The sequence below is a fragment of the Glycine max genome, chromosome 7 (assembly GCF_000004515.6).
Source record: "Glycine max cultivar Williams 82 chromosome 7, Glycine_max_v4.0, whole genome shotgun sequence".
NCBI classification, from domain to species: Eukaryota; Viridiplantae; Streptophyta; class Magnoliopsida; order Fabales; family Fabaceae; genus Glycine; species Glycine max.
Window position 1 is genome coordinate 3,222,609 of NC_038243.2, and position 27,590 is coordinate 3,250,198.

The window sequence follows — 27,590 nt, forward strand, 5'->3', positions numbered from 1 at the left end:
CTAATAGCAAAAGTGGAAGTGCCAATAGCAACCCCTCTAGATAACATATCAACAAGGGACAACTTACCTGGGCTTATCCAATCTCAAAGACTAAATCGAAGCTTCATGAGAAGCACGTAAGGGCTCCATTGGACTACGATGACACAAATGTAATCATTGTATCACGAAATAATTAGTTAATTATAAGAGGCAAATTTCCCCCGAAGGGGTCCTTTTACAAACAAATTCCCAGAATGGTGTTGTTTTGAAAGTATTTCCGGGATGATGTCTTTTTTTACGTGGGAGGAATGCATGACGCCATCAGGAATGGCAAGTCCTCCACGGATGGTCCACGTGGCAGCGGACTCGCCAGGACTAGTGGCGATTTCAAGCCAACTGGTCTCGCCAGTCAAACTGGTGAGTTGGTCCCTGCATGTCTCGCCAGACGCAGTGACGATAAAGCCATGGGGTGCGCAGGCTAGGGCCAAAACCGCCAAAAGCATTGGTTCAGTGTATTCTGAGTGTGTGACATCGTTCAGCTTAAATAGTTGGTTCTTCCTCCTATGATTTTTGTGTGCATTTTAAAAGTTTTCTAAACTTCCAAATTTGCCTTCTGCAACAGTTATAAATTCCTGAGCCTTCAAGCTTTCAGAGTTCAAAGTTCAAAATCAAAATAAGTGTGTGCCATGAAATTTAAAACATGAGTTAAAAACACTTACAAGGAAGAGGAGCTACGCACGAGCAAGAAGCAACACAAGGAGGAGCAAATCTTTTTCACTAACAGAAACCAAACACACACTCAGAATACACACACTCACAATCTTTTTTTGAACTGGTACGTGAAGGAGTCAAGGAGAGATCCATTTATAGGAGAAAATGAACAATTTTTTTTCAAGCTTCTCGCCAGTCAAACTGGCGAGACCGGCAGAAGCGCTAGCCTGGAGGCATGTCGCCACTACGTCTAGCGAGACAGGGTGCAACTCCCAGTCAAACTGGCGAGTCCAGCTAGCACGAAATCGCCGCTGGTACTAGCGATTTTCCCTCCATGTGTTGCTGCATGCTCAAATCGTCATTGCTGCTGGCGTTTTCTTTGAAAGTTCACATAAAAAACAAACCCATCCCGAAAATTGTTTAGAAAGAGCCCCATTTTGAGAATTACTTTGTAAAAGGACCCCTTCGGGGGAAATTTGCCATTATAAGATGATGCTCCCATTTCGACCATTACAGAATCAAAGGAACTGAATCTTACGAAATAAACAAACAACCTCTTCAAGTTGGGATCTCAATTAGTTATATTGATAGTAGACACCTTTTTTTTAAGGAAAACCTCTCCAACTTCATTGTTTAAATGACTTTATTAATAAAAGTCATTGGTTTAAAACTCAATCTAACACGTTTACATTGTAGATTGTGGTAGATCAAAGTCTTCGTCATGATGCATGCGTCTAGTTAATGTCAACCCACTACTTAAGTTTGATTTTTAACTTGTTAATTCTTAAATTAATTAATGATCATTTCATTAAAAAAATATGAGTAAACTCCATTTTTCTCTTTTTAATATTTTTATATCCTAATTTTTCATACAAGATCTGATATTATTAATCCCCGTTACTCAAGCAACATGATTGATCTCTACCGTGAATATCTGGTCTTCTACAAGAATAAGAAAAATCTACAGTAGATTTAAAAAAATGATATTTTAATGTCTCTTTGGACAAAATTAGAAAAATGATTAAATAATTATGTATTAAATTATTTATTTCCTACATTTGCAGTAGTTAAATTAAAATTTAAGTGTACACTCAAGTGCTGCCGCGCGTGTTTCGAATAACTTGTGCGTGTAGACATGTTACAGGGGAATTCTTCAAATTGAATTGCAACCAATTGCTATGTTGACAATGCAAAGTAGTATAAGGAAAATATTAAATATACACTTAGTTTTTCTTTTATCTCACTGTCAACCCACATTTTTCTTTCAGTTTCTTTCTTCATCTTCAATCACATTTGCATATCTATCCGGTATAAGGAAAATATTAAAACCCACATTAAATAATTACATATATCAATTAATCTTTAACTAATTAATTATTACTAGTTTAAATGTGCACCTGTATTTTAAAAGTATAATAAAAATATGATTTTATTGTTTTCATTCTAATGTCCACTCTCACATGAATATGATACAGCCACTAGTTAATTTTGCTTGGTGGTTCACGTTACACGTTAGTCTGATTCTCATATATAAAATAAAACAAGATGTAATTAGATATAGTACGATCCTAACTCAAGGATTTAGGGGTACATGCAGCAAGGCCATAGGCCATGTATCTTCAGCGTGTAAGAATAGCTTTATAAATAGATAGCCAATTCCACATTACCTTCACACCAAATCCATTCATCCAAGTTCCAAGATGAAGATGATTCACTTTCTTTTCCTCTTTGCTCTTGTCTCGTTCACTTCCCATGCTTCTGTCAATGATTTCTGTGTAGCAGACCTAAAAGGTCCAGATAGCCCTTCAGGCTATCAGTGCAAGCCACCTAACACAGTCACAGTGGATGACTTTGTGTTCTCTGGCTTTGTAGCTGGAAACACCACAAACACTTTCAATGCTGCATTAACCTCCGCATTTGTTACTGATTTTCCAGGTGTGAATGGTCTTGGTGTATCTGCGGCACGGTTAGACATAGCCAAAGGTGGATCAATCCCAATGCACACACACCCTGCTGCCACTGAACTTCTAATAATGGTGGAAGGTCAAATCACTGCTGGTTTTATGACCCCAACTGCACTTTATACCAAGACACTGAAACCTGGAGATATTATGGTTTTTCCACAAGGACAGTTGCATTTTCAGGTTAATTCTGGAAACGGAAAAGCCACTGCTTTTCTGGCATTCAGTAGTGCAAACCCTGGAGCACAACTACTTGACCTTCTGTTATTTGGCAACACCTTGCCTTCTGACTTGGTTGCACAAACTACCTTCCTTGATGTTGCACAAGTCAAGAAACTTAAGGCTCGTTTCGGTGGCAGAGGCTAGGAATATTATTGCTCATGAATTTATTCCTATCTAATGTTTGTTGCTATTTATAGTCCATAATAATGCCTGTGTATGCCCTTGCCTTTTCCATTTCGATGTTTGGATCATGTACTTAAAATTGATTAATCTATGTATTTATATATTTTTCAAGAATGATATCTTACTGTATCACTTGTTAGCAAGATGTGTTTTGTGCAGTAAAAAAAAGTCCATTGGTATTACTATCTCCGGTCCAAAAACTATTGATATTGGTTTTATAAATTTCAAGCTTATTTTTATTTTTTTACATATATCCTTATTTAATAATTGATATTAATTTTCAAATAACTACTTCTATAATATATAGATATATATAAAATAGCAATTATTGAGTCCTCTCATGCACCGATTGCTACCAGCAGGGTGCTAATGCACTAATAATAATGGTAAATGGTCAAATCACTTGCTGGAATTATGATAACCACAGCACTTTTATAAAAAGACAATGAAACCAGGATATCTTATGGATTTCTCACAAGGCACAAGGACTGTCTCATTTTCAAGTAAATTATTAATATCTGTTGCTAGAGCAAGATGATTGATCGATCTCCACCGTAGATATATCTGGTCTTCTACTAGAATAAGAAAGATCTACGCATAGAATAAAAAATATAATATTTTAATGTCTCTTTGTACAAAACTAAAAAAAGATTAATTAGTTTTAATTATTTTAAAATAAATTATAAACAAATAAAAGAAAATGGATTCATTGTGAGATCTATATAAAGTAATTTAAGATCATAAAGTTTATTTTTTTTATTAAAATAAAAAAATTAAAAAGATCTTGAAAGTTATATGCACCGCGGGATTCACCAAAAAATTGATTATAATCAGAAAGTTTAATCTTTTATTGAACATACCCTTACATATTAGACTCTATTTTTTTTATTTTAAAATACATATTGTCTTCTCCTAAAAAGAATGTTCATTTGAATACATTTCAATGTACGTAAAAATGAGCTTTTAAAATATATATTTTTCTTCTCTTCTTGTGAGTATTCTCAACATGATAAATACTACTATTTAATAGTTAATTTTAAATGTCTATTATAATTTTGTGACCTTATAAGATAAAATAAATATTTTAGACAATTTCAAAGCTTCTTCTCCACAATACTAAAATTAATTAGTATTAATTATAGGAAACTTAAAATTAATTAATTGTTGGTTACAACCGTGATCCCTTCTCCATCTGCGTACTTATATTACTCTTAAGCAGCTTAATTATGTCAATTCCGTGAAATAGCTTTCTCTTAGTAGATGTTGAGTCAGAGCTAGAACCAAACAAACAAACACGGTTGGAAGACACAGAAAAATTAATCTAGGATGCTGGTTACAAGTAAGACTAGCGCTTTTTTTGTACTCCTTACAGTTTGTAGAAAATTTTCATTCAGCAGTCTATACAAGATACTGGAAGTTTTAATCAGTTGCTTTTTCACTAATTTTCTTGGGTCTTATTTTTCCAATTTCCAGTTTTTAGCAGCTTGGCCTTCACAAGGAAGAGAAGGGTGATGCAGATTTTTCCAACCAATGTTCGAAACCTTTGGAACGAGTGGGAGCTCCGTGTTATGGTTCTGGCAAGCCTCAGCTTCCACAGCATCCTCATCTTGCTGGGGAACAAGAGGAAGTACTGCACCAGAACCATCCTCAGAATCACACTATGGTTTGCATACTTGTTAGCAGAATGGCTTGCAACATTCTCACTAGGTGTTCTTTCTAACAAAGTAGGAGAAAATGAAGGTGATTTTGTGGAGCCGAAATATGTCATTATATCTCTTTGGGCTCCAATTCTTCTCCTTCACCTTGGTGGCTCAGATACCATCATTGCTTACTCAATGGAAGACAATGAATTGTGGAGTAGACGGTTTCTGAGTTTTTGTGTCCAGGTTCTGATGGCACTCTATATCTCCCAAAGAGCATGGACAAACACTGATCTCAACATTTTGGCAATACCAATATTCATTGCTGGTATTATCAAAATGGGGGGAGAGGATTTGGGTTTTGTGGTCTGCAAGTAGCCAACAATTAAAAGAGTCCTTGTTCCCTGACCCTGATCCAGGGCCTAATTATGCCAAGGACATGGAAACATACATTGCAGCCTCTCATGAGGGGTTCATTGTTGATGTGCAAGGCCTTAAAACCCACTCAGTTGGTGATGATCACACTCATGCACCTGCTGAAGCCAATATCATCCCACTGCCACAAACTCATGACTCATATGGACCTGAAATTGTAGAGATTGCACACAAATTCTTGAAGACTTTCAAGCGGCTTTTTGCAGATCTTATCCTCGATCAGCTTCCATGATGTCTTAGAAAGCAGGTAGTCTTTCGAGAATGGGAATGGGAATGGCAAGAAAGTGTTTCAGGTTATTGAAGTTGAGCTTGGATTTATGTATGATCTCTTCTACACCAAAGCAGCTGTGACTTATTCTTTCATGGGGAGTTTTCTCCGTTTGGTCACACTATCTTGCCATGTTAGTGTGTTATGTGGCTACTTTGTCATACAGAAGAATCAATATCCAAAGGTGGAAGTGTTTATCACATATGTGTAGACTTGAGCAGCTTTTTGGTTCACATCAGAACATCAATTAACCCGTCAAATACAACAACGTCATAATTATAATCATAAATGAAGAATTACAATACAGCAAATATTCCAAAATAAATCCTAATTTGATCATCTAAGGGCATTTTTCACAAGCTGAGGGGAAGCTGAGAGGAAACTGTCAGGAAAATCTCCACACACTATGGGGTGTGTTCATGTAAGGGGATTGCCCTCTTCTCCCTGACCTTCACAAGCTGAAGAACCTTAAAAATATAAAATTAGCTTTCCAGTTGACAGAAACAGAGAAAGAAATACTTGCTGAGAAGATTGTGCAGCTGAACCAGCTTCATTCACTGAAACTTAGATCAGTCAATGAAATTGGCGATCCTAAGAAACTAATAGTGAACAGTATGTCAAAGCTGGAGAATCTCTCATCCCTCCAGGTCTTCGGGAAATTAGAAGATGAACTACATATGAGATGCCTCCCGCAAAATCTCACTAATCTCACCTTGTCAAAATCAAAATTGTCCGAAGATCCTATGCCAGAGTTGCAGAGCCTACTCAAACTTAAGTCACTTTGTTTCTATGAAGATTCTTCTCTTGATTAAGGTACATAATATGCCAAGGCAATTCAGGAATTATATCTTAAATCCTAAGAAGACACTGTTGGATGATGTTGAGATTGATTATGATTGAGGGATACTCACTCTGGATCTCGCCCTTTAATATCAAACAGGTATGCTTTTCCCCACCCCTACTTGACTCCCCCATCTTTCATAATGATAATTTACATCTTCTTGTTGCAATTTGTCAAAGGTTTGTTCTCATTTTTGTTTTTGGGATGTGCATCAGAACAAAGCAGACGATGGTGTTGTTGAATTTATGTTTCAGTTTTCCTTGTAGCTCAATGTCCTTCCTAAGCATTCCAAACTTTCAGTTTCAGAATAAGTGATGGCTTTTTATGTGTGGCGTTATGAAGGCTCTCCATGTACTTCTCAAACTGTCGCAGTGAACTCAAATAATTGCATTCTTATTTTAGAACAACGTTAATTCACATTGTTACGTCATTATAAAAAATTCATGTAACAATTTCTGTGCGTTACTGAATAACTGCGTTGTTATTTTTAAACGTTAATTTACATGACTACTACGTTATTGCTAACAATTCGTAGAATAAAGATACGATATTTTGTTTCTAAAGTAAGCAAGTAAAGGTGTATCCGCTCTTCATTTAAAGTTTACCGTGATCATCTATCTAATACATTAAAATTTAAACGTGGATATGCACTATATTTTCTCACATTAAGGACAATCCCACTTTAGTAGATCTTTTTTCCCAAAAATAATTGAGAGGTTTGCGTCGTTTTCTAATTCTCATATTGATGAATTTATTAGAGAAACTGGAGAATAATCTTGGACTGCAGTGTTTTCCAGGGAAATGATGGAAAATACTTGGGATTAGAAGCAACGCAAATCATAATGGTATATTTTTCAAGAAGTTTATAAGGAGAGATCAAATGTATGGCAGGGAAGAAAAGTTAATTTCGTCATCTTGTTTGAAGATGTAAGATTGATTGAGTGGTTAAAAAAGAAAAAAAAATGAAGAAAAAATCATGAGTTCAATAGCTGGTGTTGACAAAAAAAACTAACAAACTAACAATTAACATATGTTGATAAAAAAAAAAAAAAAACTACATCATCTTGTTATTTATATAGCCCAGCATGATTCATCATAAGAATTTTCTTCTTACCGACAAAGTAACACTCTTCAGTCACTCCTTTCACCTTCATCATGCTTGGAACTCCAGTGACGTCCTTCTATGATAACTACATTGTCAAAATTATGGCCTACCTTTGTCATCATTTTGGTCAAGATCCAAAATAACAAAGAGTAAAAAAACTTCGTACCCCATTGCCCGGAGGCTTTTCGCTATGTGAAGGTATGAGGGAGGGATGTTGTAAGCAGCCTTACCCTTGCATATGCAAAGAGGCTGTTTCCGGATTTGAACCCATGACCAATAAGTCACCAAGACACAACTTTACCGCTGCACGAGGACTCGCCTTCAAAATACCAAAGAGTAAGAGTCTAATTTGAAATTGAAGAGTGGAGAGAGTGTAAAGGAGAACCAGAAGAGCGAAAGGAAGAATAGGGTAAAATCTACACTGGTTACAATTAATAAGATTTTTATTTTGGTATTAATAAGATTTTATTATGTATATATTAAAAAATTGGTGAGATTATGTATTATGCATCTTATTATTTGAAAATTATTTAAATTTCTCTGATTTGAATATTTAAACATAACTAAAGGGGAGATTAGTTTAAAATTTGGGTAATTTGTGAATAACTGTTATATTCTAGAAACAGAAAGGAGCCTTCTTTTATGCTAAAATTTTGAATAATTCTTGATGATAAATAAATAAATGAAGAGATTCCTACTGTATCATCACAACTAATGAAGATGAATGCAAACTTATAATTTTGCAAGCTTTCGTTTTTGGGATCAAAATTTATCGGTGCCCATAATATTTTATATACAAGCTTGATAAATCATTACACCATCAGCCTTGTTATCAATCTGCATCGCTTTTTATCCAGTCTATGTTCATCTTGCTCGCCCCTGAATTAAAGTTTGTGCAGCATTTTAACTTATTTTGATTCAAAAAGTAAGCAATAATATGATACAACCTAGAGAGGAAGTACTGTTTTTTTACATCCACGTAGATATTCATCAATTTCAATATATATCTAGAAGAGAGCAAAATATGAACAAAGCTGTCCAGTAGTTAGAAAGAAAGATGCAAGCATTTGAGTGCAATCCCAAAACTCTGTAGAAAAGAAATTGCACTTTTTATGATATAAAAGCAAGTGCACAACATGAAGCAACTTGAGGAATTGATATATCCTGTCACTTCTCTAATCAGGCAAAACTAATACAAATTCAAAATGAACTTAACACGACCTTATCCAAGTAGTTGCCCAAATGAGAGTCCGACTCTTCTCTTAAAGTCTGGATTTTGGACTTTGAGGTTTCCTAGACCATTTGGGAGGAAGTATTTTGTATTCTTGAACTGGCTCCAACTCCTTGCTTTCATCTTCAGCTCCGCCCAGAATGTCCTTAGAGAATGCATCTGGATTAGCCTTGATGCAGCTCTGCAGAGCAACAAATGGATGTACACAGTCCGAGCCCTGCATAATTGGAGCAAATTTCGTATTCCAACCCTCAATGAGAATACAGAAATCAAAACTTAAAATGTAAAATACTTCAAATTTGTCCATATTGGTTGCTAATTGCTATTGCAGAGTATCCACAATGATACAGTAATACAGACTTGCAAATTACCACAGAACTCTTAATAATAAAAACATTAAAATATCTCTGTAGCCAGGCTTTGAGGGTGCACGAAAGTACAACAAATAGTTGAAAAAACACTGTATGTTGTGGTTCACTAACCTCCTATCAAACAGGTTATGTAGAAAGGCTGATCTAAGTAGATAACATATAGGCTTGAGTTGTCACTTACTAACAGCTAAACCAGTTCAAATCACACTTGGAATTGTAGCTACATCCTGCTTTAGGAAACAAAGCTATGCAATCAATCACTAATGAAAGCAAAGTATGAAGAAAGATATACCTTTTCTTCGGAGGTACTCTTGAGAAAACACAGGAATGCCTCCGAGAACTGAGAGCCACAGGAACCGGTTCGCAAGTCAGCAATGCAAGGGCATTCAAGGGCTTTCTGAGCCATTTCCTCCACAGACTGAAAATTCCAAAATTTCAAATTATTTTCATTCACTCAACTTGCCAAGTTGAAAGTAAAAGATGAATGCAAACCTCAGTGTGTTGGCTTCCATATTCTGCAGCTTCTGCAACAAAGAAAAAAACAACACAATATGAGATTTCGTTTCAGCCAGACGTTTATACAAACACTTGAAGCGCATGAGAAATGAAACACGAAAAAACAACCTGCGAGGACGGATTCCAGGGAAATGGGATTGGAAGTGTCGTTGGTTGTGGTTTGAGTTTCCGTCACAGCTTCTGCGCTTTCAGTCTGACCCATTCTGAATCCTGATTTCTAAGCCCTCAATTCTGATCTGCCTCGATCGATTTTGGGGTTCGTTCAAGGTTCAAACTTCAAACTTCAAACCACAAACTACGCAACCAATTGTAACTTGTTATCTTCTCTCGCATGAAAAGGAATGTTTCCCTTCCAAATATTCCCTATAATGTAAACTACTTGGTTACTTTACCATTTTCTTTTTAAAGTCAAAGTTTTATCATCAAAATTCAAAATTATGTGTATTCATTTTATTTATTTTTTTAATGCGTTTTTAGCTGTAAATAATTGAGTAAAATAAATAAATAAATTACCCCCTAATAATTTCTCAATTGGAAGAGAAGAAAAATAGTTGTAAATAATAGAGTTAAAAATATATCTCTTTTTATCTTTCTTTTTTTTAATAAGCTCCATCTTAATTTATGAAATCCAAACAATGGGGGTATAACTTAACTTTTCCTTCTATCCCCCATTCATTTCCTCTCCTACCATCAATCCAACTACATCTTAAGGCTTTTTTTTCCCCTCTATTAGACTATAATGAAAACAAATTTTTGTTAATGAAGTAATCACAAAAGTATCTATCTACTTATTAATTTTTTATTAATTTATCAAGCATCACTTATCATATGTCTTGATCTATTTTTTTACAATATCTGTGACAATTCATTTGAAATACCTAAAATATTTTTCATCAATTATAATGTGAATGTAAAATCTATGTGCGTGAGAGGAAGGATAATTAACTTACTTTAAGAATAGTTCTAAAAAAAATTACTCATTATTGTTATCATTTATTTTCTTAAAATTTAATAATTAAGATTAATTATTTATTAAAATCATTAGATTTTAAAAAAATAGTGAAAATGAAAGTGACTCTTTTAAAATTACCTTAAGTAACTTGATCCCTCCTCTTTTTATATATATAAGACATTAAAAATTCTAGATACCTCCTAATTATAAAAAGGAAAATATTAACATTAATTAACTTTTTATGCAAGTATTATGTTTTTCCCTCGGTTACATTAGTGTAGAGGATTTGTCTTAGTTTCTGTCAAAAAAGAATTTGTCTTATTGTGATATTTTTTAATGGATACTTTATTTTAATTTAGAGTGTTACTTATAACACGGCACCATGTTCTTGTTATTTACGCCAAATTGTCTTTTTAGGGAATAATCAATATTTTTATGATAATATCATAAGTAATGTTTAGCTACCAAACTACATTCAGAGATGACCAGCTACGAGTATGATGAAGTTAATTGTTTGAGTAAAAAAAAAAAAAAGAGTATGATGAAGTTAAATTTAATATATATGATTTATATAAAAGAGTTTATACCTGCTAAGTTCAACATTTCATATAATCATTAAAAAAATCAAAATAACTAAACATGATTTTAGTTCAAGATTAGATAATAATAATATATAAAAATTCTAAACTAAAAGTATAACAAAATTACTCTTAAATAATAATAATAATGATATCAAATCATGTTTCATTTAATCAACTGGAAAGTCAACAAAAATTTATTTAGTTAATAAATATCTCATATCTAATAAGAAAATGAGTTCAAATTCCACTATTATGTTTAGAACTTTGTTGGTAAATAAATTGTAAACGCTAAACATCTTTTCTAAGCACTCTTTGGGTAACAAAAAAATGGGCACCAGAATTTTGGGGGAACATGAAGTTGGGTTGGCATGCTCCGCACTAGGACCGCTCATGGTTGGGTTATTTGAATAACCAAAATTAATTATCAATTTAAGATTAACAAATTATATAATCAATTTTAGTTATAACAAGTTATATAGCTGATTTTGTATATATAACCGGTTAATAATTGGTTTTTCATAACAATTATGATTTGGTCATGATAATCACTTGTCCAATGTGATTCATTTTCATTATTTTTAATTAATCGGTTATTATATAACCAGATAATTATGGTTAAGGTTACAATTTTTTATAAGCAGTTATTTTAAACACTCCTACTGTGGATATAGTTATCTGGAGTTTTAACAAAAATAAACTAAAAGTTCTCCTTTGCATCTTATCAATAGGAGACTAAATCAATAAATAATTAAAACAAGTTTGAATCATAAGGAAAAAATGGAATTTTTAATTAACTTCATATTATACACGCGTTTCCTTACTCTGGAAAAAATGATTTAAAAAAGGAAAACAAACCCATTAACAACAAAATACAGCACAAAAAGTTGCGAAGACCTTGCCAGATAGAAACTTTTCAGGAATTTTCAATTAGTCAAACAGTGTGTGCCGGCCTGAGTTTTGAAGGAACCTATCACAATCCTCAAACCCTCATTGAAATTCCTCAATTAAATCTTAAACAGTAAGCAGATTTCAATCTCCAATATAATACAAAGGAACAAGTTAACCACCCAGCATAAACAAGAGACATTATCGTCTCCTAGTTGCCTAGGCAACAAATATTAAACCTCAATAAAACATCACATCTTCCAAACGAACAGCACGCAAACAATTAGAAAATTCCCTCATTTGTCACCACTAAGAAGCATCACTACACCATGCCTTATTTTAAAATTCTTAGGGAAAAACCAATGAAATTGAGTTTCTGGTTGATATGTTCTACCCTCCTCCTCCCATTTGGTCAACGATCCAACACTACTAAGCCCTTCAAAGTTCAAACCCTTTTGAATCTTTGCTCATTATCTCACAACATTTCCTTCCATTACAATGATCATGGAACCAAACCCAACACCAGATCACAGTCTGGACTGGTTTGAAGGTTCTGTGTCTTACTTTCCACCATTCTTAGATTATCCATACAACTCTAGTGACATCCAAGAGTATCAGTTGTGGGAACAAGACATAGCTAGCAACTACCAAACTGATACCAATACCAGTTCCCCTAATGCCACCAACATTGTTACCATCACAACACCCCTTGAGACTTGTGACTCTAACAACCTACCACTTTCTGATTTGCCCAAGAAAAGAAGTGCCACTGATGAGTCAAGTCCCAAACCACCACAAAACCACAAGCACAAGAAAATCAAGAGCAAGCCCAGGAACAATGAAGCAGATAACGGAGATGCAGAAGCGACAACAACAACAACAGCAACAGTTAGAAAATCTGGTGGGAACAAGAAAGGTGGAGCTAAGGCCAATGGAAATAACTGCAACAATAAGGATGGGAGGTGGGCAGAACAGTTGTTGAACCCTTGTGCTGCAGCCATAACTGGTGGAAATCTGAACCGTGTGCAACACCTCTTGTATGTTCTCCATGAGTTAGCATCACCAACTGGTGATGCTAACCACAGGCTTGCAGCACATGGTCTCAAAGCACTGACACAACACTTATCTTCTTCTCCAACTTCTACCTCTTCAGGGTCTATAACTTTTGCGTCTGCTGAGCCACGGTTCTTCCAAAAGACACTACTCAAGTTCTATGAAGTTAGCCCTTGGTTTTCCTTTCCTAACAACATAGCAAATGCTTCCATTCTTCAAGTTCTTGGGGAAGACACTGATAATTCACGCACCCTTCACATCCTTGACATTGGAGTCTCTCATGGCATGCAATGGCCAACGTTTCTTGAGGCGTTGAGTCGCAGAGCTGGTGGACCTCCTCCATTGGTTCGCCTCACCGTGGTCACTGCTTCTTCCTCCACTGAAAATGACACCCCATTTTGTATTGGTCCTCCTGGTGATAACTTCTCTTCTAGACTCCTTGGTTTTGCTCAGTCAATGAATGTTAATTTGCAGATAAACAAGCTAGATAATTGCCCATTGCATTCACTGAATGCTCAAAGTGTTGACGCCTCCCCGGATGAAATCTTTGTTGTGTGTGCACAGTTTAGGTTGCATCAGTTAAATCACAATGCCCCAGATGAAAGGAGTAAGTTTCTGACAGTGTTGAGGAACATGGAGCCCAAAGGGGTGATACTAAGTGACAACAACCTGGGGTGTTGTTGCAATTGTTGTGGGGATTTCGCCACTGGATTCTCTCGGAGGGTGGAGTACTTGTGGAGGTTTTTGGACTCAACGAGCTCTGCATTCAAAGGCAGGGAGAGCGAGGAGAGGAGAGTGATGGAAGGTGAGGCTGCGAAGGCATTGACAAACCAGCGCGAGACGAATGAAGGGAAGGAGAAATGGTGTGAGAGAATGAAAGAAGCAGGGTTTGTGGAGGAAGTATTTGGAGAAGATGCAATAGATGGAGGTAGAGCTTTGCTGAGGAAGTATGAAAGTAACTGGGAGATGAAAGTGGAAGATGACAATAGAAGTGTTGGACTATGGTGGAAGGGACAAAGTGTTTCTTTCTGTTCTTTGTGGAAGCTGGATGGGAATGATCAGAGCTCAACATGATGATGAACCATAACTTGGAATTCGGTACAAGTTTATGTCCAACAAGTTCTGGTGAACAGTAAACAAATTCGTTGGGAGGGGGAAAGGTAGCATAGGTATTCAAAGTTCTTAAAACTCTTCCTTGCCAAATTTCTCCACCATGTCAAATTCTTGATTATAGAACTTTTTGTAACATAAAGAGAGGTGCAAATTATTTCATCAGTTGTTTGTGTGCTTTGTAATGATTGATAACTGGTAAGAAGATAGTGCTGTTTCAGAGTTTAGCATCTGTTGTTTTTTCAGTTACAAATCTGAAGTTAGATCGAGATATATGAAAAAAAAAACTCTGTAATTTATTTGAGCTTACTAAAATAATTTATAATTTTCTATAGTTTTTTTTAGTTTATTTTAATTAAATAAACATTATTAATTAAAGTTAAGAACCAATTTTTTATTTAATATATTTAGTAGTTATATTTATTACATAAACAAATTAGTTTGTTTATCTAATTACCCTCTTGTTGATCCACATAGGATACGCATCAATCAACAACTATTTCTGGACCTACTTTAAATTGAAAAATATTTTATTTTCACTTTTAATCATAAATATATCATCACATTATTATTTTATTTTTAAAAATTTATATGAGAAATAAATTTTTTTATTATTTTTACTGTTTTTTATACAATCATTTAAAAATAAGAATCGAAATAAAATAAATGACATTTTTTATATTTAAAATTAAAAAAACATTTTCTCAAATCAATAAACCCTAATATTTGCCAATGAAAGAGCATGAGTCTCACCAAACAAACCAGGCTGACTGACTACATACCTGGTTATGACATACTAGCATCAGTTTTTACTTTTTAACGTAGGATTTACAAAGACGCGGAAGTAATACAAGATTTTTAGTCTAGAAGCAACATCACATGCACAAGAACATATCAGAGTTAACCTTAATTCAACTCTATGTCTCTTAACAGTCTAACCACCCAAAAAAATAATATTGTACCTCAAAACTGCATAGCCAAGTACCCCAACTGACATTGAACCAAGACAATACCACCCCAAAACAGTATTTTTTTCGTCTTGATGGAATGATCTACTATCATCATCTGATCTTTACTCAAGTCAGATCTACAAAAAAGAAGACAATTGCCATAAGCAGCACTTCCACAAGCTGAATCATTTATTAATATTTATTGAGATATATGCACTCAAATATTCAACTAGCACAGGATAGCTTAGTTGATTGAGTAGGATGTGTGAACTATTGTAAATTTTTTATTACCAGTTTTTGATTCTTACAGATAAAAAAAACTAAAAGAAGGTGAATCAATAATTCATTATTACTCTTATTAATGCACCACCAAAAACAAAATCGTAGACTTGTCATAGGCTTCTTTATCAAAAGCAATTTATACTTCACAAATGGCACCTCTGCTTGTTGAGAAGAAAATTCAAGCAAGTTTGATCAAAACAACATATTCATGGATGCCAGCTCCCCATTCATAGTCATCAATGTAAATTAATTAATTATAAAATCGAAATAGTCATAATCATTCTACCAGTAAAGTGACATTTCCACTAGAATGTATCCTACTGGATACCAAAGGTATAAAAAAGGAATAGCGTTATGCTACTTTCAAATAAAATAATCCCCACTGCTATACCGAATGTATAACAATACCAAATGGTAGGGATTTTTTCATGATCAACAATATAATAGTTTATTTCAATGAAAAGAAACTTACAAAAAATATGGTATAAGGAGAAGCATTTATTGGTTGCAATTTATGATAAACTGTTGTCAGAGGTAATGGATGTCTTGAGCCATCCATGTTGACAACAACATACTCAGCATTTGGCCACCGTCTAACATGAATATTAGAACAAAAGGCACGTACAACAAAAATATCACTAGAATATCTATAAAATATTTCATATTATCATTATTGTTATCTTAAAATATTTTACAGTATCTTACATGATCCCTTCCAGTCGGAAAGACTTCTGTTGTTATTGCTGTTGTTACATGATCCTTTAGGAATGATTTTCGTATTTCAGTATATTTCATGATTTGTTTCCTTATTTTATTAAGATTAGGAGTCTAGTACCATTGTAAATAGAAATTACTGCTTTTTTGTAGAACACCATTACATACAATAAATCGGTATTATATTTTATAATTCTGAGCTTGGTCTCTCTTTTCCTCCTTCTCTGCCTGTTCCTATAATTTCAAGGTATATGATATGTCCTAGGTATTAAAAACAAATCCTAGTAACTTGCACATGTTACGTCCAAGATCATCCCTTTGCGCAATAATTGAAGCAAAGTTATGGGCGGCAATTCTTTTTGGTTTGCAAACTGATATTGAATCTGGTTTATAATTCCATTCTCAACTCTTATATTATAAATTGTAACTATAATAACTTTTAATTAAAGACTCTCAACATTTTCCATAAAAAAAAATTCTCAACTGTTGTTTTTTTTTTTTTCTTTTTGAGGGATGTTTTCCATGAAAAACTATTATCTTCATTTACTGAAGAGCTATGGGTGGTGGGGGGTCTCACAGACTTCATAGATTTATCTCTCTTAATGGACCTCTCTAATTACTGAAGAGGGATCAGACCCGTTTAGTTTTTATAATTGGATAAAAAATAATCTTTTCTCAATCATTTCAAATTATCTTTTTTTTTCCTCTTAAATTTAATTTTAATATTTTTCTTTAAAAAATATCAATGATTAAAATAATCTTATATTATAATTTAAATTATTTACTTTAAATTTAAAATATAATTTATATAATACAGTTATATATTAAAAATATTTATTTGTTATAAATTCTAATTATAAAAAAAAAATTGATCATGTGTAATTTACTTGATTAAAAAGACCCAAAACAAAAGGAGGTCTCCCGAAAATTTTGCTCAGTTTACCGTTTTTCCGAGCATGCTTTCTTCCTCTCTTTTTGATTAAGCTTGATCTAATGATAAATAATAAACCAATGTTCCTCTTTCTGACAACACTGTCAAAAAGTAACGCAAAGTATTGCTGTTAATGATGCATGTCACTTTGATTACAGCTACTCTCCATTGTCAAAGCTGAAAATCATTGCTTACTCCAAGCTAAAAATCATTGCTTACAGCTATAGATACTTCAAGAACACAAAACAAATTAACGTCTTATTAATTAATACTTTAAGAAACTAAAAAGAATAATTATTTATTATAAAAATCATAAGAAAATATAAAAAAGAAAAGTTATGAATGATATAATTTTTATATGATCCAATAAAAAAAATTCACTTTAATAAGAACTTTTTTGTTAGCATTTGAGGACAAACAATATGAACACAAAAAAGATAGCAAAGAAATATACCTTGCTTCCGTACCCCAGAGTCTGGTTTCTCTACCATCCTTTTCACCTTTTAATCTTTTTTGGCCATTCTTTAATCCTGCTCACTTTATGGCCGGCTGTTTGTCCATCACTTCCATCATCCAATCTCATATAGATTCCTTAGCCCATCACTCATCACCCCACTATAAATAATTGCCTCTTAAGTTAAAACTTTGATCACACACAACATAAAAACAAACTCTTAATTAATTGCTTCACCTCCAAAAAATGGCCACCACCACCACCACCTATGCTTATGGTTCCTCTTCTCAAAGATCACTGGGCATGGTGCTGGCTCTAGTCTCAGCAGTGGTGTTGTCTCCCTTATATGCCAATTCAAAGAGTGATAGGAGGTACTATGAGTCAAAATGGAGCTCTGGTGGGTTTGTTCTGCCTATGGTTCTTGCTGGACTCATAATTGCCATAAGAACAACCTCTTCATCACCATCACCAAGAGCTTGTTCATTTCTACCATCTCCTGAGCCTTCGTGGGTGCTCAGAATTGGAAGCTCTTCTTGGGGTTTGGCGGGGATTCTCGTTATGCTTATGCTTGTTCTTTATTGGCAAGCCTCGGTTCAAGAATTCTTTTGGAGATAGAGCATGGGATCATCACTATGTCCTCTTTATTTTTTGTCTCTATGATGCATTTATATTTATTAACGTAATAATATTAGAAAGCAGTTTTTAAGTTATGATTTCGACATTTTGATAAGAGAAGAATATATATCACACACACACAAAAACACTTATGGAGTACCTTTTTAATTTGTTTAGTAGTACTTATCATATGAACGTTAGGTAGCTACCGCCGATTCGATTATAAAAGCCTAATAAACTAAGCAATAGATACATAATTAAAAGAAGATATGAGAAAGATATATATATAATAAAAGATTGTTAAAAAAAAATTAATTATAAAGAATAATTCACAAATAAGAGAGAATGAAGAAATTTGAACTCATCATAAATCATATGCAATTGAATCTGGAAGCTTTGAGATTCCAGGTCACACTTCGGCCTCGCACAATAAGTCTTGTGTCTTCTACGAACAACTTCAGGAATTGTGTTATGTAGTAGTAGTAGCAGTGTCCGGTATTAATTATTTATTCTTAACATTTAAATCAGCAAGCCCAACCAAGGCCCTTATCCACGAATTGAAATGATCTGGGCCAACTCATAGCTAATGGATATATACCTGCCGCTTTTCATTTTTTTTTTTTTTATTGTTGGGTCCATGAAGTGGTTTGCTACAACTTAGGCAAGTGCTCTGTGCACAACATGTAAAATTCCAATATTATCTTTCCATAAAGCTGATACAAATTAAGAATCCCTAAGGTTATTATGAATTGTCAATTTGTATGGGTCTATACGATTTTTTTTTTAATTTTTAAAGAATATGTTTTACAAATTAATTTAATTTTTAAAAAATATGTTTTACGAATTAATTTATATATGTAAATAAATTAATTATTAGATCAAAATTAATTATGACAAAATTTATTATGTAAATTTACATGTGTATTAAATATACATTAAAAAATTTAGTATTATATATAACAACATTAATTATTTTATAACATAATTGACCTATTAGATCGATGAGTTAGAGTGTCGTGCTTATAACATTCACTCTTTTTGTAAAAACAATATTGTTTACACTTTACTCATTTATTTTGGTTACAAAACTTTACTCATTTATCTAAGCAAGCCTAAATCAAAGCTTGATTTTGACTTGTTACAAAAAAATAAAACTTAAACTCAATTTATTGATCTCATTTATAACTTAATTATTTTTTTGTGACATTTTATCAATTTAATATTAGACAATAATCTATAAATAGAAATATTTGCTCTCAACATGTTGTAGGTGGAATTAAACAGTTATATTTTACTTTTTCATAGTTTAGTAAATAAAAATTCATAACTTCTTGAGTACTACTAAAGATAAACCTCAAAATTAATTTTTAATGCACTCGACAAAATTCTACATATTTTCATAATGAATACATAAATAACAAAGGCTGGTAAAATCCAAACCATCAATTTAATTAAATAAATGATTTAGTCACAAACAGTTAATGTTGTGTTTATAAAACTTAGTTTAGTCCATTTAAATGATCAAGCTCAATATTTTGAGTTTATTTATTTAATTAAACAAATAAACTTGATCAATTATTTAAAAAGTCAATCTCAAAAAAAAAATTTAATAAATCAATTCATCTACATCCATACATCCGAAGGACGCAAAGTTTGTGAAGTCACTTTTGAAATCTAAAGGCGTGGATGACTATGAACCTCGAGTTAGATTATTCCGTTTCTAGAGCTTTGGTATCGCTACATCATTGATGTGCTAGAAATAAATATTCACAAGTGCTGGTGCATTCATAGCATGAGAGCAACTCTACAATTGACTGATGATGTTAAGTTTACTTTTCATGCACGGTTAAGTGTTAAGTGAAGCTTCTTCCAACCACTCCCCAAATAAGTACTCCTATTTATCATCATTTATCAATAATAATGTTCTGGTTTGAAATATTGAATTTTATTTCATACCAGAATAAGAATGTTCTGATATGGCATCTATTTTCTGTCAAAAACAAAATATATGGCATGTATTCCTTGATCATTTAATATTAATTTGAAATTTTAGTCATTTATCTTTTATAGTTTATTTATTATAACTGACAAAGTTTTATCATAATTTGTCCTTTTTGATATTTATATGTAGATTAAAAGTGTAGATTTGTTGTTGCAAGTGTTTTTCTTTTTCAAATAAAATGTCAAAAACTGACGTCAGTTGCCCCTAACTAGCTGGTGTACAACCCAGCAACACACTTCAATTTGTTAAGCAGAAATTAATCTTCCATTAAGCGAATAAGCTAATGTTTGCTGATTTTTGGAAAAGGAAATCCAAACTGATCAATAAAAAATATTCAATTTGGTTTAGGTTGATTCTCTTAAAAAAATCAAACATGCACTATTGCACAGCCATACCATTGTCCAAGAGTATAGCTTGGCCTGGCTTTCCTTTTTCACTTGGTCAGGACACATTAACCACTCCCTGCTATTAGCTTAAATGCCAAAAGGATTTATTTGAAGATAAAACTAGATATAGTTATTTATTTTTTTAGTGTTATTCTTCTGTCAAAATTTTATCTTAATAATGTACAATAGAGTTTGGTTAACAAAAAAAAAAAAAATACACAACTGGCACTAAGATGGCACTGGTTTCCGAAGTAAAATTTTAAAAAATCTATATAATCAATGTTTAGGCTATTATGACTGAAAAGCCTTTTTACTTTAGTATAACACATCTTTTTTGTTTTATTTTTTTATTAGGAATCTACACAGGATTATCTCCAGAGTAGACACTTCAGGATTTAAATCCCTGATATCACAAGTTACTTCTACCTTAATCAGTAAACTTGTATGATTGCCATGCTAGTGACAAAATCTATAAACTTGTTTATGTTTTTTAGTTCATGATCTTTAGTGTACTTCGTAGAGTTCATTAGGCTATTAATAAATTTGCAGACTGGCCCCACCACCAAGAAGATATTTGTTTGTGTATTTGTTCTCTTTTGCCTTTTAAAATGGAATCGCTAAAATAAAATCTGACAAAATATAGCTCAAGTTTAAAAGCATAACTTACAAAAGATTCAACTAAATTCGTCTATAGAAAACCTGAATTGTGTACTATTGCAATTAAAACTGGTCCAATTTGAATTTAATACGAAAGAAATTTCCAAAACTAATTGGATTGTTATACATGTGCGTTTGGAACTTGGCTTAACATCACATTTGGTAAAATTAACCGTCAGTGTAGCTGCCGCTCTCTATACGCTATCAACGACGTGTATTCTTTTATAATTTGACTTCTTTCATTGTGAAAGAGAAAGTGTGTACGCTGTACCACTACTTACTACTAATAATCTAATATTAGGTGATTGATACAATAATCTGTAAAAAGGAATCAATTTCAGAAAATTTAAAATTCAAGTTGGAATGCATTAGAAATCATGGTAAAGATGTATTTATACAATTACTGTAATGAATAATGGTAAAAAAAATAAAAAAACCAAGACAATCTACTTCATAAATCCAAATTTTATAATCTTTCATTCTCCTATGCCCACTACTTTCCTCGAACCGAAAGTGCAGTGATTAGTATAACCCCAATAAAATATATGTGCCAAAATTAATTTTTCAATTAACAATTTTAACACTTCACTTCCACATTTTAATAAAGCCATTCTGCATTTACATGACTAGAATCTGCTCAACAAACTTCACAAATACAGCTAAACTCACTCGTTTCAAAAATCTCAACTGATTCTATTGCTCTTTGCTGACAAGTTCCTTGGAAGTACAACCCTACCATAAAGCACAAATGGAATATAAACAACACCTTATGTTTGATAATTTGTTCCTCTGACATCATCCCACATTATAGATAAAACTATTTGACGACGGCAAGACTCAGGATAAAACTAGAACTCCAGAACCAAAGTGGGTGGGATGTAAATAATTTATCAGGACCATTGGATCAACTACATAAAATCAATCATTCAGCACATAATTGAATCAAGTTAGCCAAGTTCAAAGTAGTAACACAGTTGTTCTGTACAAATATTTCTATATACATAACAGTCACTAAATAATTTCATGTTGGAATGGAAGTGAAATCCAAAAGCACGGGTCAACTTCTTGAGCCAGCCATGGTGCTTGCGGCGGTTCCCATGCTTGACACAGTTAGCCCGCGATCATACATACGCTGGATTTCTTCCCTATATTCTGTAAGAGACTTGTCAGGTATGGCTGGTGTAAGTTCAATCACATCTCCCATCTTCAACTTGCTATTGGGATCACTAACGGGTTTATGATTCAGCCTTGGCCTCAACTCTTCCTTCAATGGGAACCTATATGTTGTCAACCTAGAGCTTGCTCTCCCAGATCTTTTCAACAAATCCAATACTGTTGAGTTTGCACTGAATTCTTGGACAGACATCTGCACATGCATTCAAACACAAGCATAATTAATACAAACGTTCAAATGTGATAAGATGCTAATGACACAAAACAACCTTGGTTGCACAAAATGACAGTGCATGCTCTACTTTCCACATTTTTTAGACTATACATACCATTGCACACAACAATAAAAAAAGCATCAATTCCAAAGTATGTTACATATTACCACTTGAAGATCACTAGTCGGTATTTAAATTGAATTCTTGCATGAGTTTTAAGAATCAAAGTATGGGTTGAAGTGGAAGACTTGAAAACATGAAATTGAATATTACATAATAATTACTGGCACAAACCTTATCATTCTCAATCATGATAACAAACACAGGGCCATTCTGACCACAATCAGGCTTGTAAGAATATGGGCAATCCTCAGCATGTGAAGGGAACTTGCATGGGGGCTTGACTGAATCAGCATATCCAACAGATGAACAATCTCTACTCATTGCTTCACACTGCCAGGTGACAACCCATCGAGCCCACTCAACCATCTGAAGCACAAACGAAGAATGCTGACAATCATCTTCCTTGTATCTCCAATGAGCAGCAAATCCAAAATCTGCTTGCAAATGCATATCTTTGGTCCGAATTTGTACTTCAAGGGGAACCTTGCCTTCACCCATCACCACAGTATGCAGAGATTGATATCTGCGAATTATGAAAACATAATCAGATGATATAGATATGGTCACTTGAAAGTGTACACCACTACAACTGAGCCACAACATACCCATTGAACTTGGGACGACATATGTAATCTTTCAGCTTTCCAGGCACCTCAGACCACAATCGATGAACTACTGTCAAGGCCTTGTAACAGTCTTCTTCCTTGTCAACAATCAAGCGCAGCCCATAAATGTCATGGATATCATCTATGGTAAGTTTCTTCCTGCATAGAGACATGAATAATTGAGAAATTGGAAGTGTACAAACATTACAGTTCAGCACGTCAGGTAAAAAACCCAAATGGAACATAAGAAAGATAAATTAAAAAATTTAGCAACTAGAAGAAAAAGAAGGAAAGGTATAGCATACTTTAACATTTTGCAATAAATGCTATACAAGCTCTTATGTCGCCCAGAAATGACATTATAAGAAATGCCTTCATCTTTAAGTGCTTGCTCTAATCTCTCTATTGCAGAAGTAATCATTGCATCATCGTACGATTCCACAAGCTTGGATGAAAGCTCCTCATGCTGGCTTGGGTTGAGATGCTTAAAACACAAATTTTCTAATTGTTCCTTCCAAGTAGAAATTCCCAAGCGATTGGCCAAAGGTGCAAAAATCTCCAAAGTCTCCTTTGCAAACCTCTGTTGCTTGGCCCCTGGCAATGCATCTAGTGTCATCATATTATGCAACCGATCTGCCAATTTAACGAGGACAGCTCTTGCATCTGCCATGCCAAGGAACATAGTATGCAAGCGGTCTGCTTCAACTGACTTGCTAGCCGTATTATTTTCTCGAGCCAGCTTGCTTAAGTGACTCAGTTTAGAAACCTAAAATGCCATACAACCATTAGTTAGAATATTGGAAGGGACAAAGGGCAAAACTAATTCAAAAAATCAGAAATGTGTATGTAAAGACATCAATGGGTATTATAGTAGATTCCTATAAAAATGGAAATCAAATTTCAGCAACCAAAGCACAAGAGATAATAAAGCATTATAGAAAACTAAGTAAATATAAATTACAGCACAAATCTATTGAATTAGTATTGTCATTGCTTCCATATGTTAATAACAATAAACATATGATGAATAGCCTACAGCTCCAGGAAGCAGATTCTTACAAGATCCATTTCTTGCATTTTACACTTAAACATAGCAACCACAGGCAATTGTGGTATGCTTTAGCAATAAAAGAAAAGAACTCACCCTCCAACTTATGTCTATGCAAAGAATGAGTTTTATTAAGTTATTATTATGCTGTCACTTATAAGACAACATTCTAACTACATCAACAAAACTGCTTTGTACATTATGACCTGAGACCATTATGGTGAGTTGAACCCAAGCAAGTGTCAATCAAAACTACTTTGTACATCTAACCCCATCCAAAACATTCAACGACAAAGGCACACGCACACACATGCAGAACTATATTTTCTCCAAGGTCAATGCTCATTAAATTTTGAAAAAGTTCCAGCAGCCAAATTACACTTGGCCATAGCATCTAACACTAGATCTGAACAGTAAATGTCAGTTAATAACTTCAATATTTGACGCTCATTCAAATGTTAATCATTAACGTGCAAATCACAAGCATCAATTTCCAATATCCTAAACAACACACATTCATCAATCAACAACAGACAAGTTCCTCACCCCTTCAACCAAATCAGCAACACCAGTGCCAAACACCCCAACTATATAATCATAAGTCAGAAAAGCATCATCCAGCGAGTCATGCAAGAGCCCCGCCGCCACAACAGTGGAATTGGCACCAATCAAAGCCAGCAACACAGCAGTCTCCAAACAATGCTGCAAGTAAGGATCCCCACTTGCTCGCATCTGCACACACACAAAAAAAAAAACACAACAACACATCAAGATCACACCTTCCAAATCCAAAACACACGAAATAAAGTTAGTTTCAAAATTCTATGAATCTACCTGCCCTCTGTGTGCTTTCTCAGCTTCACAAAAGGCCTTGATAACAAACTCCTCACAGAAGATCTTGTGCCTCATTTGCGCCCCAAGAAGCAACTTTTTAGCATATGGCTCAAAGTGAAACCCACCCTCCACGAAATTGTCCTCCAAATTGAAGGTCAACTCATCAACCATAGCAGAAGAATCACCCGCATCTAAGTCATAGTCCAAACATGAAGACCCCAACGCATTCCTCACAAACCCATCAAACAAACCACTGGTCCCACCCCTGAAACTTCTAATAGGGGTCGAACCCGTGGAACTTCTACCACTACTGCTACACGAAACAGGACCATGAAACACCGACACGGGACTCTGATCCCTCTTCCACGAAGAACCAGCGAATTTGCTCGGAGAATACGAGAAGGAACTGCTCAGCTCCTTCATCTCGTCCTCCTCGCCGGAAAAGTTCGACGAGAGCTGCGGCGCATGCTTCCGCGGAGGCGCCGGCGACGAAAACAGGCACGAGAGCCCGCCCATCACTGGCTTCTGCGAGGTCGACGGCGGCGCCGTCGACCCCGCCGGCGACGAAGATCGCGACCCCAATTCGAAGTCGTAGCCAGCGTGGCAGTTGATCTGGTGCGACGTGGAACACACGCCGCTGGGTGGACTCGCGTACAAGGCTATCGTAGAAACCGCCATGAGAAAGGGGTCACGAAATCACAAATTAGGGTTTTCACTTTTTCGGATTTTTCAATCCCGAACTTGAACGAAACGGAATAAATGGTGGTGAAGTCACAGTTTTTCTGATACCCTTTAGGAAATCTAAGAAAAAAAGAATTGGAATTATTTTGGGGGCACCCAAATTGAGAAAAGGGAAGACTCACCTCAAACAAAGGAAAAGTATTTCCCTAAGTCCGTACAGAGAGAAAATGAAAGAATTGAAAATGGAAATGGAAATGGAAATTGATTGAAGAATTCGGGGATTTAATTTTTTTTTTTTTTACTTTGTATTGGAAAGGGTGATGTATATTATATACAGAAATTTTTTTATGAAGGGGAGTTGAAGAAAAGAACCCTAAATAAATAAGAATTTACAAAAGGGGACCCTGGAATTGAAGGTGAGGGAGTCAAATACGCTTTGAAATGGAAGCAGGAGAGAGAAAGTGAAAATAAGAAGGAGAGAGAGAGCTTCGTGCTTAGGAGATTTTCCCAGAATCTGTCTTCTGTGTTGTTTATGAGAGGGGGAATGGCTAAGCCACCAGGGAAGGGAGGATGAAATGACGGTTCTGTCCTCGGAAGATTATGTGAATGACAAGGGGGTTTTTAAGATAAGTTTATTTTTGTTTAATGTTGTCAAGGATTTGGTTTTGGTTTGTTCATTAACGTAAATTAGATGAGAGTGTTTGTTGCAAAAGATATTTTGTTTTTGTTAATGCCCAATTTGGCATGGTTGCGTTGCGAATGCGGCCCCCACTGAATCTGGACGGCTATTGTGTTGAGAGAAATTGACGCCATAAATAGCGTGAAAAGTCTTTATTTATCAGAATAAAATATCTTGAGAAATTTTATAATAATTTATTTAACAAATTATGTGTCATTTGCATTCATTTTTAAAATATTATTTACTCATTAAATTCGTATCATCATTTGATTTTACCAAAAATTTGTTACCAAATTCGTCTATTCTTATCCTTGAGAAAATGTATCTTTGGATAAGTGCTCTTCGATTGTCTTTGTTCTAAAATACTATCAAAAAATTGTTCGTACAAAGGTGAAATTTGAGAACAATATCACATTCTTATTTTTGGTTCAAAGTTTTGGAAAAACATTTTTTTCAAGAATGTAAAATACTTATATTTTTTTATTTCTATTATTCAAAAAAATGATAAAGATGGATATTTATATTTTCATGAAAATATAATTTAAATTTAAATATATTTTTTATCCTTATAATTTTGTAATTTTAGTTTTTAGTTGTTGTAAAATTATTTTTTTATTTTTAATCCTTGTTAATTATTTTTTTTTTGTTCTTAGTCCTTTAAAGCATTTTAGATAGTGTTTTAGACATGAAAAAAAATATTATCTAAAGAGTCAGGAGGATGAAAAATAAAAAATATATAATTTATAAGAATTAAAAATAAAAAATAATTTTACAAGGATTAAGAATAAAAAAATATACTAAATTAGAAGGAAAAAAACCTATAATTTATTACCATTACTTTTATCTTTACTTCATTCTTCTACATTTATTTTTTATTTTTCAATTTTTTATGAATTTTTAAATTATTAAATATCAACCAAACATGTTCTTAAGATACTAGTTATTAATAAAATATTTTTAAAAAATTAATTCCTGAAAATACAATATTAACATTGAAACAAATGTCCTCTTAAAAATGAAACATTTTCCTATTTGAAGTATTTTTTTCTATTACTATTTTATTCGTAACACATACAATTTAAAAATAATTAATCCGTGCTAAATAACATAACATATATATATATATATATATATATATATATATATATATATATTTAAATCCAACTATCGCCAATTGATCTACTTATATCTGTGGCA

At 33.8% G+C, this 27,590-nt stretch overlaps 5 protein-coding genes across 5 annotated transcripts; 3 read left to right on the forward strand and 2 right to left on the reverse strand.

Moving 5' to 3' along the window:
• The first annotated feature begins 2,361 nt into the window (after positions 1 to 2,361).
• Positions 2,362 to 3,243, forward strand: GER9 (germin-like protein 9). The gene has a single exon (NM_001253253.2). The coding sequence runs from the start codon at positions 2,391 to 2,393 to the stop codon at positions 3,015 to 3,017; it is 627 nt and encodes a 208-aa protein (NP_001240182.1). The 5' UTR covers positions 2,362 to 2,390; the 3' UTR covers positions 3,018 to 3,243.
• Positions 3,244 to 8,261: 5,018 nt separating this feature from the next.
• Positions 8,262 to 9,803, reverse strand: LOC100305988 (hypothetical protein). The gene is made up of 4 exons (NM_001349684.1): positions 9,572 to 9,803; positions 9,440 to 9,471; positions 9,240 to 9,365; positions 8,262 to 8,793 (listed from the first exon to the last, which is right to left on the reverse strand). Exons 1-4 carry the CDS (start codon positions 9,663 to 9,665, stop codon positions 8,608 to 8,610), a joined length of 438 nt encoding a protein of 145 aa, NP_001336613.1. The 5' UTR covers positions 9,666 to 9,803; the 3' UTR covers positions 8,262 to 8,607.
• Positions 9,804 to 11,771: 1,968 nt separating this feature from the next.
• NSP1 (protein NODULATION SIGNALING PATHWAY 1) lies at positions 11,772 to 14,359 on the forward strand. Its single transcript, XM_003529788.5, has one exon. The coding sequence runs from the start codon at positions 12,380 to 12,382 to the stop codon at positions 14,006 to 14,008; it is 1,629 nt and encodes a 542-aa protein (XP_003529836.1). The 5' UTR covers positions 11,772 to 12,379; the 3' UTR covers positions 14,009 to 14,359.
• Positions 14,360 to 17,541: 3,182 nt separating this feature from the next.
• On the forward strand, positions 17,542 to 18,081 carry LOC102662761 (uncharacterized). The gene has a single exon (XM_006583097.4). It carries the CDS (start codon positions 17,622 to 17,624, stop codon positions 17,988 to 17,990), a length of 369 nt encoding a protein of 122 aa, XP_006583160.1. The 5' UTR covers positions 17,542 to 17,621; the 3' UTR covers positions 17,991 to 18,081.
• Positions 18,082 to 21,948: 3,867 nt separating this feature from the next.
• On the reverse strand, positions 21,949 to 26,362 carry LOC100789399 (probable GTP diphosphokinase RSH2, chloroplastic). The gene is made up of 6 exons (XM_003528503.5): positions 25,034 to 26,362; positions 24,746 to 24,931; positions 23,457 to 23,917; positions 23,152 to 23,310; positions 22,718 to 23,069; positions 21,949 to 22,401 (listed from the first exon to the last, which is right to left on the reverse strand). The coding sequence occupies exons 1-6, from the start codon at positions 25,709 to 25,711 to the stop codon at positions 22,093 to 22,095; spliced, it is 2,145 nt and encodes a 714-aa protein (XP_003528551.1). The 5' UTR covers positions 25,712 to 26,362; the 3' UTR covers positions 21,949 to 22,092.
• Positions 26,363 to 27,590: the final 1,228 nt, after the last annotated feature.

Excerpts from the sequence above, each read along its gene's own strand:
- GER9 (NM_001253253.2), top strand. The coding sequence starts at position 2,391 with ATGAAGATGATTCACTTTCTTTTCCTCTTTGCTCTTGTCTCGTTCACT.
- LOC100305988 (NM_001349684.1), bottom strand. The coding sequence starts at position 9,665 with ATGGGTCAGACTGAAAGCGCAGAAGCTGTGACGGAAACTCAAACCACA. Across the intron at positions 9,472-9,571 it reads CCTGGAATCCGTCCTCGCAG|AAGCTGCAGAATATGGAAGC; the intron begins GTTGTTTTTTCG and ends TCTTTGTTGCAG. Across the intron at positions 8,794-9,239 it reads AGAGTACCTCCGAAGAAAAG|GGCTCGGACTGTGTACATCC; the intron begins GTATATCTTTCT and ends CCAATTATGCAG.
- NSP1 (XM_003529788.5), top strand. The coding sequence starts at position 12,380 with ATGATCATGGAACCAAACCCAACACCAGATCACAGTCTGGACTGGTTT.
- LOC102662761 (XM_006583097.4), top strand. The coding sequence starts at position 17,622 with ATGGCCACCACCACCACCACCTATGCTTATGGTTCCTCTTCTCAAAGA.
- LOC100789399 (XM_003528503.5), bottom strand. The coding sequence starts at position 25,711 with ATGGCGGTTTCTACGATAGCCTTGTACGCGAGTCCACCCAGCGGCGTG. Across the intron at positions 24,932-25,033 it reads AGAAAGCACACAGAGGGCAG|ATGCGAGCAAGTGGGGATCC; the intron begins GTAGATTCATAG and ends GTGTGTGTGCAG. Across the intron at positions 23,311-23,456 it reads ATTTATTGCAAAATGTTAAA|GAAGAAACTTACCATAGATG; the intron begins GTATGCTATACC and ends GTCTCTATGCAG.